Raw genomic sequence first — 16027 nt, 5'->3', positions numbered from 1 at the left:
TGGGGTCGTGCGGAAACCCTGGGCCTACGTGCCCGAATCCCTTGGTCAAATAAAGTTACTTCTCTTTCTCTATCTTTCAGCAGCTAGCGTTCAAGCGTTTTAGCTGCACACTAATGGGGGCTGGGAAGCCGACCCTGTGCTTTTCTTTTTTTTACGAGTGACTTGGACAAGACGCTTGTCGCGCGCCTTACCTCCTTGACAACGGAATACTTGGTGCTGGTCTCGTAGGGAGTCGTCTTGTAGGGGGTCTTGATTTTCTTGGAAAAGGCCTCGGTGACACGTCTCAGCAGCGTGGACGGGCCCTCGGTAGAGAAGACCTCGTTAAGGAAATGCTCACCGCCCTTCAGCAGGAGCTTGCCCTGGAATACGGGTGAAAAAAAAAAGGGGGGGGGGGGTGTCACAGAAGAAGCACATTGATTTCAGTTCGAGTGATTCCAACGAAACTGAACCGATAAAATGCAATACTACCGCAGGTGCAGCTCTTTACGCGCTGGATTTAAATGCAAACAGCATTCTTGGCATATTCAGACCGGTTTTCATTCCAACTATCCAGCTACCCACCTATCTCATCCCCCCCCCCCCCCCAAAAAAAAAAAAAAAAACTTGGGAGACGATCAAAACGCCATCATTAGAGGATCCCTGACTGATTCTCATGCTTCTCGGCAACTGCAGCTTATGCAACCGCAATATTTATCGCGAAACGCCTGCTGCGAACGCTTTGTAAGAAGGCGAGCTTTCTCGTTCTTTCTTTTCCCCGCCCGCCGCTGCCGCGCATACGCGGAGGAGAGCGCCATCTGGGGGTGCTGCAAGGAACCGAGCGCCGCTCTGTGATTGATAGAAACGCGGCGCGCGCCACTATGTGATTGGTCAATTCATGCAGACAACACGACAGGAGAGGAAATACCTCGAGGTCTTTCGCACAGGGACTGCGAAACGGCGGAAAATTTTAACGCGATAGCGGCCCCGTGTCGCAGAAAATCCGGCGTCGGTGTTGGCGTCGGCGTTAAGCATCGGCGTCTGGCGGAAGTAATCATGCCGAACCACATCATCCCGAACCACCTCGACCGGGCGCGCCATTCGCGTGGTGCAAGGCGTTAGTGAACAAAAACTTAATTTTTCAAAGTAAAATCGGTCAGGAAAATCGTAAAGTACGACTTAACCACAACGTAAAGACGTGATAGCGTCGGATTGTAATTTGAATATACGAGAAAAAACCCTGAAAATCAGCCAGGGATACTTGAATGTTATCGCGCTCCACTCTTAAAGGCGAAGCTTAAGCGTCCTTCAATTCTGATGGTGTTTCGCTGTACTTTGGTTCTAGGCAACATTGAGGGGAATGTTGAAAACCGAGCCTTCCCAAATTTTGATCGGGCCCCATGTCGCAGAAAATACGGTGTCGGCGGCAACGGCCTCCAATAACGCTATCGCGTTCTACTTTTAAAGGCGAAGCTTAAGCGTACTCCAAGAGCTGAACAGCTTGCGCGTCTACCACTGACAGTAGGAAATCGTGTGAGACCTACCTCGAGCAGGGTCTTGACGTAGGGGCCGAGGTTGTACTTAAGTCCGGCGTGGAGGTAAGTGGGGAAGTAGGAGACGTTGTTGGCCACATGCTTGACAAGGGACTCGAATCCGAAGTTCTTGGCGACTGCAAAAGTAAAACGAGAACGACACTTGACGACTCGTCATCTCGACTTTTGAATGCCCACCTGCTATTGCCTACGTGTTTTTACGCAGAGAGAAAACGATAATTTGTTTTGATCACGCCTAACCTTTTCTGGGCCAATGATCCATTATGTGTTGCAGGAAACATTCGACGTCGGGAAGAACGAATGACTAAACTGTTCTCAGAAAGGTCTCAGCAATGCTCATTTTGTCAATATTGTGCCACAGATAAATACGACTGTTCCTTATAGTTAAGCAACGGCCATGCGGGGCATCACGCTGAGATTAGGACTCTCCGCTGTGCCTTTAAAGCCTGCTGTCTGGTGCATATCTTCTGCCTCCGCTGGCACAAAAACGGTCTTCAAATAATCTGTGGCCATATTTCGCACCATTATGATCGTCAGCTGAGACGTCTGAAGAATTACCACGTGCTGCTAACACCTTGAGTTGTTGGCAGTTCATGACAAAAACCTTCGATTCGTTGCCAAAAACTCTAGCGGGCTTTCTTTTATTTCCTCCGTTATTTTTGTTGCCCTAATCGACGTAATATAAAATTTTAACTTCATTGTAAAAACTAGGACCAGAAATAGTTAACAACATGGCAGGGGAAAAGCGAAAGGGATGGTATTGGAATATTTCGCGCCTATTTCTTGCAGCGCTGCTTATAGTAGTCTTTGTTCAATCTTACAGCTTTCTCGTCTATTTCTAGTAATATTTGTAATTTATTTAATGGCTTGACAGTATACTTGAACATCCCTTTCCGATTTTGCTGCGTAATAATTAAATCTGATGTATCTTCAGAAAATACTTATTTGTTTTGTCATTATGGCCATTCCGGTGACGCTTTTAGTATGATTTCTACCACATCCGCAGAGTCTGCCAGGATAGCGATATCTTAGCTTCTTGTTCTTATGACCTTTAGCGGTTCACTTGCGAAAAGGTAATTTGTCTGCCAGATGCTTCCGCAGCAGGTACGCTATCTAGGACTAGGTCATTTTCACCGATAATTATTAGGCTAGCCCGTGAGTAGACTCATATTACTGGAAAGTAGCCGTTCCTCTCGGTGCATCTTAGGCGATGTTTGGACTCGGGGCTTAACGGGCCGAATTAGACGCATCTGCCGAAATGAGCGCGACTTCGCCGGACAGTATCGCCCTAATGCATGATTATGGCGCCTGTTCCACATGCATCGCTCTCATTAGGTGGCATAAATGCAAACTTACCGTCGTAGTAGGTCTTCTTGACGTACTTGGAGTAGCGAGGACCAACGTTCAGAGCCTCGAAGTGGACGAAGACTCCACGGACGCGGCTAGCACTGCGCAGAACAGGACAACATTCATTGGCACTCGTTCTACGAGCTTGCTGCTAGCAGGCGCCGACATATTATTTTCGTCTCGGTTCTAGCGATGAGCAACAGTATCGTTTGACTATGGGACTATCGCGAAAAATAGCTTGTTCGTATACTGCTCTTTACAGGCGACGGCCAGTGAAGCCCAGACTCCTTCGTAAACTGGTTATAATGTGCAACGCAACATTTTGTGTTGCCAGCATCATTGGCTTACTCACACTGAAGGGCGGTTCCTGGAGATGGGGCTCGCTTTCTGTTCACAAGCAGCAAACAGAGCTACTTTAACGCAGAAATGTAGAGTCCCAGTGTTAAGTGCATGATTACAGGACAAGAGTTTATACATGTAATGAGCATCTACGTCATATCACTGAGACAAAACTATTGACTTCAAGACAAAGTTTAGAAGATGCTATATAGAAATGTGACTGAGACTAGAAGGTATTGCTCGCCCCACAGATAAGGCAACCACTACTGTTGTGCATTAAGTTGGATATTAGTTAACTAAAGTTTCCTAAATTTCATTTTCACACGCTACCCAGGTCGGAAAAGCCGCGGAAGAGTCCATTGCCTGCGCTGATTCACGACTATTCAAAACATTAACATGATAGCAGTCGTTAGGGAGGCTGATGAGAATATGAGAATCATGAAGCCTGCCTACGTTACTCTTCGTCGTTATCGGCGTTATCTTCCTTCGTTGATAATCGCGGATGACGAACCGTGCGACTACCCTGAACTAGCGTCGCCAAAAAAAAAAAAATTATTCTGGGGTTTTACGTGTTAAGCCCACGATATGATTACGAGGCACGCCGTAGTGGGAGACTCCGGGTTAATTTTGGCCACCAGGAGTTCTTTAACGTGAATGTAAATTTAAGTACAGGAGCGTCCTTGCAATTTGCATCCATGAAAATGCGGCCGTTGCAACCGGGCTCAAACCCGCGACCTATAGCTCAGTAGCGCAAGCCATAGCCACTGCGATGCCGTGCGAGCGTACTAGCATCATGAATACCTTTAAATAAGCGTCACAGTTTCTGAACAATGGCAATGTAAGTTCGTGACAGACACAGCTTTTAGCTTATAGTGTTCAGGCCGCGACTACTGCATTATGTGCACGCAAATTTAGTGTCTTTGTTTACCCCGTCTGTCCCCTTTTATTCGCCCTACACTCCCCCCCTTTCCACGAGGTGCGAGCGTGAAGTCGTATGCGAATGCGACGGGGTTCTTACAGAACGTGGTTGGCCGGGTGCTTGTCCTTGACGACGGACTTGAGGGCCGAGTACACGTAGCTCTTGAGCTCCAGACTGCGGTCAAGCTTGACGACGAGGGCCACCTGCTGGAGGTCCCACTTGGTGGGCACGGACTTGAGCCAGACGTCGAAGGCCAGGGTCCTCACGTCAACGGGCTCGCTGACGTTGAGCAGGACAGTGCGGACCAGGGGGCTCACCTGAGCACCGTGTTTGTCAAGCGTTGAATATCATGCTTATGGATGACCGAAACGGTCACTCAGCCGATTCTTACGATCGCACGGCACATAATACGCCAGGCTTCCTACCTCACGCTGAATTTGATCGGTCACAGGCATTACGCGATCTAGTTACGGAGACAGAAGACATGATTTAACTAAACTTCCTTTACATGAGCGAGCGCTCAACGAGCTAACGATATCCATTTCGGTAGCTTTCGTAAAACCGGCATCAACATTATTGGCCGAGCTGCAAAAACTTCACAATCGTATAGTGCCCTGCGGGAGTTCTTCCTCAATATGGCTCAAAGCGCGAAAGGAAAAAGACAAAAGGACGACACCTGACCGAGCGCTTCTCCTGCGTTCATCTTGTCTTGTTTGTCTTTTCGCGCTTTCCTAACAATGAAGTTCTTCCTAAATATCCGCTATAAGCGCAGCTGCACGGTAGCTTAGCTTGTTTAGGGCAGTAGAAAATCGGCAACATTTGTGTTCACATTTGGCGTCACAAGAAAAACTTCACGATCTTCAAGGGATTTTGAAGATGCTTTGTTCATTGCATTGTAATGTGGCAGAAATAGAACGCGGTGTCCAGTATCTCAGTTATCAACCTGACAGTTGCAAGCGTTTCATATACTGACCTCCTTGGGGAAGTACTCCACGACGTGGCTGAGGGCGAGGAGGACGGCCTTCTTGACAAAGTAGACAGTCTCGGTGACTTCCTCTCCTTCCTCCGCCAGCTGGTACAGGTTCTCGGCGGTGCCGTTCAGGTAGCTCACAAGCACGGGCAGCACTTCGGGCTTGGCGACCTTGCCAAGAGCGTTCAAGTAGCCGACCAGGACCTTGAAGTCCGTGGTGGTCTTCAGAGCCTCCTCAAGAGCCTGCGACAAGTCACATCAAAATAACGTTCAGCTGGCCACAAAGTTGAACGCGTAAGGTGTAAAATGTGGGGATGTCTCTCTAGCTTCCTATGGCGAGAGAACCACTAGGACGAAACGACGAAATCAAATCTGGCCTCAGAAAGCCGACGCTTTTGTCGTTGCAGGCCAGACAAGCATTAAAAAAGTGGGGTTTGTGTGGCTTTATCGCCTTGAGCGGAGCCTGTGGGGGCAAAGGAACATAATTTTTCAGCTATTTTATTTTAAGTGCAAATAACTAAGTATAATACTTTTGAAGGCTGCTCATTGTCTTCGAGCAATCAGGCAAAGGCGGTTTTAACTCAGATTTACCGAATGGCTGTTTCAAAGTTATTTTCTGAGAGCTAGTTTTGGTAAATACACCTTTGCTTGAAGTCATCTACTGTCGTCGGAGGGTCACGTTCTCAGGAAATAAAAGGCAGCGAGTGGTTCGTCTCGATGTCGCAATATGAAGTCAGGGCTGCAACCAGTAATGCGGTCCCTACTTTTTATATAACTGTTTTTCATTGTGCCTCTGGAAGAATCCGTATGTTATAGATCTGAGCGCGGCCATCGGTGCGATGGCCAAAAAAAAAAAAAAGCATTATGTGAAGGTTTGCTACGGCGCAGAAGATAGTCCATACTGCACCTCAACGTTGATGAGATTTTCACGCGAAATTGCGGACGTTGCTGTAAAGTTTACACGTACCTTGACGTACTCCACGAGGTCAAAAACGGTGCACTGCTTTTCCTGGGGGAGCACAAGCCTCTCAACGGGCACGTACGGCAGCAGATGCTTCGGCACGGAGGGAGTCTGCTCGTAACGGCTCTTGATCTTCGGGATGCGGCGCCAGCTGCTCTTGTAAGGAGTCAAGGCAGGGGTGTCATAGTGGACCCGAGTGGGGCAAGCCTTCTTCACGGCCTCGCCAAGAGCATCGCAGACGGCGACCTTGACGAGGGGCTTGAGGACGGTTTCAGTGGTCTTGCACAGGTCCTGTAAAGGAGCGCCGTCAGCACTACGTCAGTCGTGTTTGTGACGTCAACAACGTGACGTCCTTGACGAAACGTACTTGCTTAGATGTATTACAATTGCTTCCCATAATTATACGATTGCAAGTTGACAAGTGGTAATTCATGTTTGGTGTCGTGAAACATGCCTTTAGGTGCCACTATGTGCCTACGTAAGTAGTCAGTTGGGCTTGAGGGCACATTGAGGGCGGCATCTGTACTGAGGCACATAGACATCTGTGACGACGTCCTTGTCACACTCCACGTGCGAAAGGTTTATTTTTCCATCCTTTTATGTCCATTTTTATTCATGGAGCTACGCGCTATTAGACTCATTTGTTTCCACTAGTCCCTCCTGTAAGTCATAGCAATGCGTGGATAAGTCATGAGAAGAAGCGCTAGTTGCTAAGAAACCTCTAAACTTTCCGGACGTATAGGCATAGTATATGAGCTCCTATGGTCATGCTTACCAAGAGAAGCTCGACGGTGTCCTTGTCGACGTAGGCCGTGAAGACGGACAGCTCACGGAACAGGCGGGTAGCCTCGTACAGGCTCAGCACCTGCTGCTTAACAAGGTAGACGGCCACTTCCACGGCGGACTTGCTTCCGGCCTTGCCGAGAAGGTCGACATACAGGGCCCTGGAAAATCAAGCGAATGTATTAGCTTTCACTTCGGTGCATGGTTAGCACCCAGGTTGAAAATTAGCCTCCGCTGTGCTTTAAAATTAAGGTTAAATTCTGGGGTTTTACGTGCCAAAACCACGATATGATTCTGAGGCACGCCCTAGTGGGGGACTCTGGAATAAATTCGACCAGCTGAAGTTCGTTAACATTCACCCAATGCACGGTACTGGGAGCGTTTTTGCATTCGCCCCCCCCCCCCCCCCCCCCTCCATCGAAATGCGGCCACCGCGGCCGGGATTTGATACCGGCGCCCTCTGGCTTTGCAGCTCAACGCCACAGCCACTACGCTACCACGGTGGGTCGACTGGGCGTTGGAATGGACTGGCAATCGTAGACCGACGGCTCCTTACCCTGCCGCCATGCGTATTTGCGTCATGTTCCTCCAGCTTGACTAGATTAGATAGGACGGTAATGGGGCTTATAACAGGACAACTAACACATTTACTGTTGCCTAATGGCTCTGGATGCGACATTCGGTTTTAAAAACCCACAAAACCAAAATTGAGAATATGCTCTTTGGGTTTCCATTCCCATGTAACTTCTCGTTTCATATTTTCTTGAATATAAATTGTGGGTACGCCTTTATTTAAACTCCCTTTCGCAGACCCGCTTATTTCTGAACCGGTTAGTAAATCAACCTTGAATATATATTTCCTAAAGCTTTCATATTCTCCCTTTAACACCACCCTATACTGCGATGTTTGTTTGTTACTGGTAACCAAAGGAACCGTACTTGAGGACCTGCTCCTTGGGTTCAAGCTCGCTGGTCTTGGTGAGGAGGGACTGTGGCAGAGCCTGCTTCAGCTGATCGGTGTTGAGGAGCGAGACTATGTGCACCAGCTTGAGCATGAGCGCGGGAGTCTTCTTGGTTTCACTCTCGAAATCGAGGTCGAGGTTCACAAGTTCCTCGGCGACCTGTTCAAGCACCTGAGTGAAGACCTCGGGCTTGACCTGGTCCGGGCTTCCCACGAGGTAACTGTAGACCGGGAGGTCGAGGTACTCGGCGGCCTCGGGCAGGTGAAGCTCCAGCGAGGTGTGGGGCTCGCCCTGGTACGCGACGGGGTTGACGGGCGGGACCTCGAGGCTGGCCAGCTCGAGCTGGAGGCGGGTGCGCACAACGACGGAACCGGTGAGCAGGGGCAGGACTGTGAGACTGTCGGTGAGAGCGCTCTCGAGGAGGCTTCCGCTGACGTTGTAGTACGAGACCTCGTGGGCGGCCACCACGGAGTCCAACTGAACCAGAAGCAGAGGACAGAAAAAACTGACGTTTATATCTTGGCCCCTCACTACGATGTCCCTGAAACTAACGCGAGCTGGCAGGAGACGCCAAAGGCACATCGAAGGCGGGTTAAACCTTGTTCCTCCCCTCTTCTTATAAGGGGTGGACCTTTTAAAATGCCCATATTTCAATCTCCATCCGCCTAAACATGCGTATGGAGATAACAGGCGTTTTCCTGACAAACATCTATATGCTCCACTCGACAATATATTTATTTTTATAACAACAAAAGAAAGAAAAATCTAATCTCACTTTTGTCATGTTATTCAGGTTGTTATATATACTATTACCAAGCAAGGATATCAATATTCTGAGTTAAAATTCAAATAAAATGGGGTCGACGAAGAATTCAAAAGCTCATTAGCAAATGGCATTAGTATTTTTAATAGGAGTCCGTGGTTCCTGGTCCTCACTGATGTGAAAACAGCGATGAATTTTGCGTGTGCTGAAATTCATTCTTGTCATACGACACTGCCACTGCAGTTTTCTTCCTTACTTTCGTGGAACATGCACTTATTCGCAGTTTGGTACCTGCTATGGTACATTAGGACAGAACCGCAAACGAAACAGTGAGGGTTCTACTAAATACAACGTGTAAGTAATGCAACTGTCAACTCTATTGTCAAAGCAAGAATTACTCACTGCCCAGGGCGTTGCACAAATCTGCCAATAAATCTTTGCTTTCGGCAAGCTTGTTCCATTATCTCGCCTACTTTTTTTGCGAAATGTCCTTATGGAATGTTCGTGTTTTGCCTTTTAATTTTTAACTCATTTTAGCTTACGTGACACTGTAACATTGAGTAATAATATCTAGGCTTTCTGTGAGAACTCTATGGTGGAGCGTCTGCAGCAAGGTAAAAGACTTTTCTACGTTCTTACCGGGCTGAGTCCCTCGGGGCATCCGCTAAGAGGCTTGCTTTCGTAAGCGGAAGTGTCCTCCTGGTATCCTGGAAGGAAGTTGTTAGGCAGGTGCTTGGTGCACACGGCGTGGTACCCCTTGCGCACAGCGCCGCTGGTGCTGTGCACCGGGCGGGTCAGCTTGCAGTCGTCCAGGTACTTGGTCTTGGTCACGTTGTACACTGGGCCCTCGGTGTAGAGGTTCTTGGTCAGAGAGTGCACCTCGTACGTGACGCGGCAGTATCCGCTCACACCATCCTGCGCACGGGAGAGCGTCGCCACGATTTATGAACACCCCGATTTGACGGCGTTGCTCGCATTCGTGCCCCATATATCTAAACAGATGACCTAGACTCTGCTCACGGACCTCCCTGTCTCTGTATACCCTTATATACGTTCTCCATTTCAGGAATACGAAGGTTTACGTTATCTGCAGGTGCTGCTGCTGAAAAAAGAGTTCGCATACTGAGGTGCTATTGTGGACACCGTCGTAGTCCGCCATGTTGGCGTTTTCGGCCAATCGGAGAGGCCGTAGCACCCTGCGAGCCAATCAGAGCTGACAAGATGGCGAACTCGACAATATGGCGGAATTTGATGATGGTCAGAATAGCAACCGTGGACGACGACGGGGCTGTCGCAGCATTGGTTATTTGTAATGCCGGCCTTTTCTGATCAAACACTTAAGACGCGCAGTGTGCGCGAATGTTCCTGCGCGAACTCTGTTTTAAACTGGCAGTCAGAAGTGCCAGAAGTGACGCCATATACTATTTATAACACGTCTAAATGTTCAATTTAAGCTAGCATTCGTTGTGCAGACCTAATTTTCTTGTCTTTCTTTGCTTCAGCTTCGTATGTTACGCAGCTTGTACGTGCCTCGTTCTCTATTCCAGCTTGATAGTTTGGCTTGATCAGTTACCAGAACAATTTGTTAGTAATTTTTGTACTTCGGCTCCAACTTACCTCGTAGTAGGCAGCCGAGGTCGGAACTTCCTGGGGAGTCTCAACCTGGTTCTGGAGGAGGGTCAGCACGGACTTGTACACGTTGCGAGTCCAGGTGGAGACCTCAGGGCTCACTTCGTACTTCACCACCTGTTGAGATAGACAAATATACGAGCATGCGTCAGCTCAGCCGCGCTATGAAGTGTCACGTGTAAGCGGCTCACGGAGCCGTAGTATTATCTGGGAGGCGCATGACGCTTGAGACGGCTAGTTATTGTCACTGTATTTCATCATACGAAAAAAAATTATAAAGTACGTTTTGGTGTGTGTACTAACAAACACTTTGCACCTACAGTAGAAAGTGCCATTGTTCTGCAAATAGCTATAACGTGATTGTTACTGTTTACTGCCGCATGTTTGTCGTGCTAGCGAAAGTAACAGTATCCATTAGAAATGTCTGAGTGCTTTTCGTTTCGCTTAGGTAGACTACCATGGGCGTTTATGCATTACTGGGCGCCCTTGCATTCACCAAATGGGGCTGCTCACTCTGTCGCGAGAGTGTCATGGTATTTTTTACTAATTAGAGCCACACGCTTGTCGCTCTTGCACATTTTACGCGTGCTAAACAGGAAAGCTATTGGGCAACCAACTTGAGACGGCGCATTATACATGTAAAAGTGGACGCACCGGGACATGAAACGGTGCGTGAAGCCTGGCTAAGTAGTGACTTAGATTTGCCTTATAACGTCCCACTACCGCCCCCCCACTCGAGCCCCGCCCCTCAAAATGATACCAAAATAAGAAATGAAATCAGCTGTATTAGTAAATTGCGCTTCTGCTATACAAAAAGAAAAACTACTCTACTATTCGTTTTGCGCCTTATGTGGCTTGATAAGCCACATAAGGCGCAAAAACGAATAGTAGGTGGCGACGCCATCGTGAAGTTCGCGCACCCACTCACTGTGACGTCATGGATTTTGGCAACGTTTGATAGGGCCCCAGTTAATTTCTTTTTCATCGCCAAGGATGGAGTTCATTGTATACTAAAAGAGGCAAAGGCGTAACTTTGCAACTTTTGAGAACCTTTACTTAGCCACAGTGGCCCAAATATGGGAGATTTACGTTTAACTCAGTGACGTCACACTCCCGTGCCGGCGCTGGATTCTGGCGCGAAATTGCAAAAGAAAAAGATTGTCTGTTACTCAACCTATTAATGCGAAATGAACAAATATAGAGCTTAGAAATAGGATACTTCGCCAGTTTAAACTGATGTAGGTATTAGTTACCTTTAGTGACCCTTTCAATAGAGTTTAGAGAGCCCCTCAGCGCTGTTCACTGGGACGACTCACCTTGCCGGCGCTGAGGACGAACTTGACCGGGTAGCGGAACTGCTGCGAGTAGTCCACCGCGTAGGTCTCGTTCAGCAGCGGCACCGACTCGTTGAGCGGCACGGCGGTCAGGTTTTCGAGGCTACCGTAGAGGTACTCGTGCTTGACAACCGAGAAGTTGAGGAAGCGCGCCTCGTACGTGTCTTGTCCGGCCGAGTAGAGGGCCAGGTCTCCCGCGTACTGGAGTCCAGCGCCCTCGGTCACACTCAGTTCTGGGCTCTTCAGGGTCACCGTGGCCCGAACCTTGTAGACCACGCCGCCCGACTGGGTCGGTGGTACCAGGTCTGCGACACGCGGCGACGTTGTCAGTGGTTAGTGGATGAATTCGATGGTCTCCTGACCTATACGCGGTCTTTTAATGTCTGCGAGCTATCGCATGTGGCAGGCAATCGTCGGAGTCACTAGCCGGTTATGCTCGCCGAAGATCTATAGTACGTCTCCCAGTGCCCCTGCCATGCGAAGTTGGCACCCACTCAGCGCCAGAAATTTTAATTTTTTTAAACGTTTCGCTCGATCTGACTTCCTGCCTTACCGGCTACCGTTTTCTTTCCCTGGTATCCATTCTGCTTATCTAATTGACCACCACTTTTGCGTTGTAAGGACCTCGTAGTCATTTTTTCCCCCTCTTATTTTCAACCACAATACTTCTCCCAGTGTTCCCGCAATCCACGTTGCTGTCTCTGTCAATTGTGCAAGTTATGTTAGTAACGAAGGTTATGAAATGCGCGGCTTCCTAAAGAAAAGCTATTCTAGTTGCAAGGCAGCACTGCAAAGCTTGAGCCTTTGCTCCCGTAGTGTCTGCAGCCTTCCACAACCGTTCTTTCTGCCAGATGTGTGCATATATATTTGTTAGCACTCGCTGAAGTTTAGCCTTTCACGTAGCCGCTGGCAGGCATCGGAAGGCAAACATTGTCAGAAGGGCCTGGTCGAATTGTGCAACCGTGCAGCAGCAAAAACAGCTACGAGGGATGGTATGGAGTATTTGCAGAGCACCGCACTTGACAGCTTGACTCGAGACTTTAAGCTAACTACTGTGTTAAGTGATTATTGCATACACGCATCCCTTCTTCCTGTCCTCATTATCTTTGTACCATCTCCTCCTTCCCCTCTGCAGAGTAGCAGGCCAGAGCATACTATACGTATATCCTATAGGCCGACCTATTTGCCTTTCCTATAGTAATTTATCTCTTCATCTCAGGCAGTCCTAGATGAGGTGAACCCCTTGCTTAACATCTAGGGTCTCCCTAATGAGCCTCGCTATACGCACTATCAAACTTTATCAGTTTAAACTTCCGCATTTGGCCCTGAATGACTGTGTGTTTCCACTACGGCCGCGTGACAAGGAACAAGGAAGACAAAGTCTGCTTTCCGTGCTGCTAGCGGTTTTTGCTTGCATTTGCTCGATAAGATAGTTCAGCGAATCGGTTCTCTACGAGTAGTGTGGTAGCGAAGTCTTACTCTAAAACATTAAATCGTAAAAATCCACGTCTTTTAAGCAAAGAATAGCATAGAAATGACAGATGTTGTTTGACACCCTGACTTTGCAAGTGGTGTGTAAGGATCATGATGACGCTAAGAAACTTGCACCTGCGGATTTGCGACAAGTAAATGAAGCGACGATATGGCAACAGCGCCATCCGTGGCTTAGCTCCGTTTTTTCTTTTTTTTTTTTGCGACGCAGTGTAGAAATTAGTCTTACCCTGATACTTAAGTTGATAATGTTCTATCTTTCAGTATTGCACAAACTACACAAAGAGGTTGTTTTTGAATCAGTCGAGATACTCACCGAAGAGGACGCCATTGGCCGCAGCTGCAAAAGAAAAAGAAAATAAAAGCAATTGAATTATTTAACTTACGCAACAAATAGTACAAACAATTCAAAATGCGTCTGGAACATGCATCAAAGATAGCGTAAACAACTCAGCTTTAAAGTGAGGGGTGCGCTCGAAGTTATATTTGTTTTGGAACATGTGACTAATGGAAACACTTTTACACCACAATCTGCTTGTGTTTCTGTTTCTTTAAACTGTTTCTCTTTCTGTTTCTTTTAAACTGTTTAATCTGTTTCTTTAAACTCACTCTTGTAATATCACTCTTTTAGTGAATGTTTATTACCTAGTGCTGCATTTACTTTGGAGCATTGATCGAACATGCAAATTACTTTGTTGTCTAATGTGCCGAAAGTCGACATTGTGCACTCGCAAAAAGAAGAGGCATTACAAAGGAGCATAATGCACTTAAAGGAAAGTGTCTCTATTTTTTTATAAGCACAACACGACGTTGGTGGGCTCTTATAATACGTTCAGTATTTCCTACTAAATTTCGATGGGTAAACTTAAGTAGAGTATCGCCGAATAGTGAGCAGCACTTCGCTGACGACGAAAGTCTTCGTCGTGTGCGCACATGCGTCCGCGAGCTCTCGTCTGGCATCGACGATTATCGGTAAATCAGGTTTACCTGCTTCTATGATGCATTTTCCGATTACGAAATTTCCTTCCTGCGACTGATACATTTGGAACGTGCTGCAAGCTATTATTGCTCTATGGTAATGGAGGCACGCAAGCTCGCGAGGACTCTTGAAAACCCTAGAATTGAATTGACTCTTTTTTTAAATCGCAGCAACTGACTTCATTATGCACCATTCACTGGCCGCCGGTACAGATCAATCTCTGATGATGCACACTTACGTAGTGATCAAGAAACGTAATAGCAGATAAGCTTAGAACCAGCTGGCGCGTAGGTGATCACTGTACTCAAGAAAAAATCGCCCGAATATAGTCGCAATCTCAGAAGGCGCACTTCTTTCCTTCGAAATCATCATTTACCATTCAAGCCACCGCTCGCATGGTTTCGGTTTGCGGTGAAACAAGCAGCTGTCTGCTTACGCCGGCTAAATTAAATATTAATTAATGCTCACTACAATCATTGCGAACTGTAATTTCGGCGCAACACTCTCGACAGCACGCATAAGCGACAGCTTTCCGAAACGCATCACTTCCTATTGCATTAGCCACTATAGACGCACTAAGGTTTCGTGCGCGGCTATGTGACCGAAAGCCGCAGCTAAGGAAAATGTTAGGAGTTGCCTCTAAATAGCAAGTCCTGCTGCTACTCCAACGGCGTCCTGACCGGTACAGATAGAGCAATGACTACGACTTTGCTGGAGAGGCTTCTAACAGAGTGTAGCCTCATTAAGCTACAGCACGGGCAACTTCTATGCAACAAAGGACAGGCTCAATATGGAACAAAGGACAGGCTCAATGACGAAATCTATATAAGTTTGCTTTGAAGCCATTGGGGCGGCAATAAACCCGCAGCGATAAATCACAGCCTTTTTCTAAGCGACGTCATCACTTCTCGATAGCAACTCCGCCTAGACTTAGGACATCCGCCTTCGCTGCATCATGCATCCTCTTCATTACAGGACTCAACATGTCACGAGGTTACGCCTGTGGCCACGTAACATATGCGACAGCCTGGAACGTCGCCGAGACATTTTCGCCTAACGGAACGATACCCGCCGCAGTACGTCCGGGGTTATGGCACTGGGCTGCTGAGCCCGAGGTTGCAGCTCCGATCCTGGCCGCGGCGGCCGTATTCCGATGGGGGTCGAATGCAAAAGCGCTCCTCTACCCTGCATATTAGATGCACGTTAAAGAACCCCGGATGGCCTAGACTACTCAGGAATCCATTACGGCGTCCCTTATAGCCCGCCGAGTAGTTCCTGGGCGTTATACTTCCACAATATTAAGCTCAACTCCTCACGGGATGGTGTCGTTACTAGAAGCAAATAACCGTTGCTAATCCGTCTATAGTCCAAGAGCGTCGACAGGCGGGTCGGTCAGCGAGGAAAGGAACCCGCGAGCGGTAGGACGGTGGCTATAGTCCTTCTCCGAAAGCGCATCCTCCGACATCGAGCCCCCCTGACGAAGTGCGAGCAGGGGGCTTCTCCACTGTAGCCCGTGTGCCGAGCGGCGGTGCTCACCTGCGAGAAGCAGCAACGGAAGACCACAGAGGACACGCATCCTTTGGCTGTGCACAGGGACAACCGAGCGTGCTGCTGCCCTGTGCCGCCGACCGCGGCCCGTTATATAGCATCCCGGGGGCCGCTGCTGATACAGGGCTGACGCCGCGGCTGCTCGGCTCAGCAGCCGAGATTAACGGAGCCGAAGCACGCTCGGCTCTTCTGCCGATCCGCGTGCTTGCTGCTGCTGCTGCTGCTGCCTGCGCCGGCGATGAGAGCGGCCTGGCAACCTCTTCGCTTTCTTCGGGTTCGTTTTGGCGCGGGGGTGGTGTACGTCGGTGTTTGTGCGTTGTTGGGCAGGTTGGGTGCATTGTTTTGGCAAGGCAGAGCCTAGACTGGACGGCGCGGTCGCTTGCTACCAACTGTGTTATTTGGAAAGGCGCATTCTATTATGGACGATAAGTTCTACACGTCACTTATGCAGCTCCTTGATGAAGAAGGACTAC

The 16027-nt window shown here is 48.4% G+C and overlaps 1 protein-coding gene across 1 annotated transcript in view; it reads right to left on the bottom strand.

The window, feature by feature from the left end:
* The window catches only part of LOC119432408 (uncharacterized), a 29508-nt gene extending 13875 nt beyond the window's left edge, over positions 1-15633 (bottom strand). The window contains exons 1-13 of the mRNA XM_037699575.2: positions 15543-15633; positions 13344-13367; positions 11519-11841; positions 10191-10319; positions 9213-9488; positions 7788-8287; positions 6841-7009; positions 6072-6356; positions 5108-5347; positions 4234-4451; positions 2886-2977; positions 1521-1645; positions 192-359 (exon numbers count right to left, since the gene is read on the bottom strand). Coding sequence (XP_037555503.2) covers positions 192-359; positions 1521-1645; positions 2886-2977; positions 4234-4451; positions 5108-5347; positions 6072-6356; positions 6841-7009; positions 7788-8287; positions 9213-9488; positions 10191-10319; positions 11519-11841; positions 13344-13367; positions 15543-15582 — 2589 coding nt within the window. The 5' untranslated portion in view covers positions 15583-15633. The remainder of the gene's footprint in view (positions 1-191; positions 360-1520; positions 1646-2885; positions 2978-4233; positions 4452-5107; positions 5348-6071; positions 6357-6840; positions 7010-7787; positions 8288-9212; positions 9489-10190; positions 10320-11518; positions 11842-13343; positions 13368-15542) is intronic.
* Between the last annotated feature and the right edge of the window lie 394 nt (positions 15634-16027).

The sequence above is a fragment of the Dermacentor silvarum genome, chromosome 11, assembly GCF_013339745.2.
Source record: "Dermacentor silvarum isolate Dsil-2018 chromosome 11, BIME_Dsil_1.4, whole genome shotgun sequence".
NCBI classification, from domain to species: Eukaryota; Metazoa; Arthropoda; class Arachnida; order Ixodida; family Ixodidae; genus Dermacentor; species Dermacentor silvarum.
This window is presented reverse-complemented; position numbering and strand designations above follow the sequence as displayed.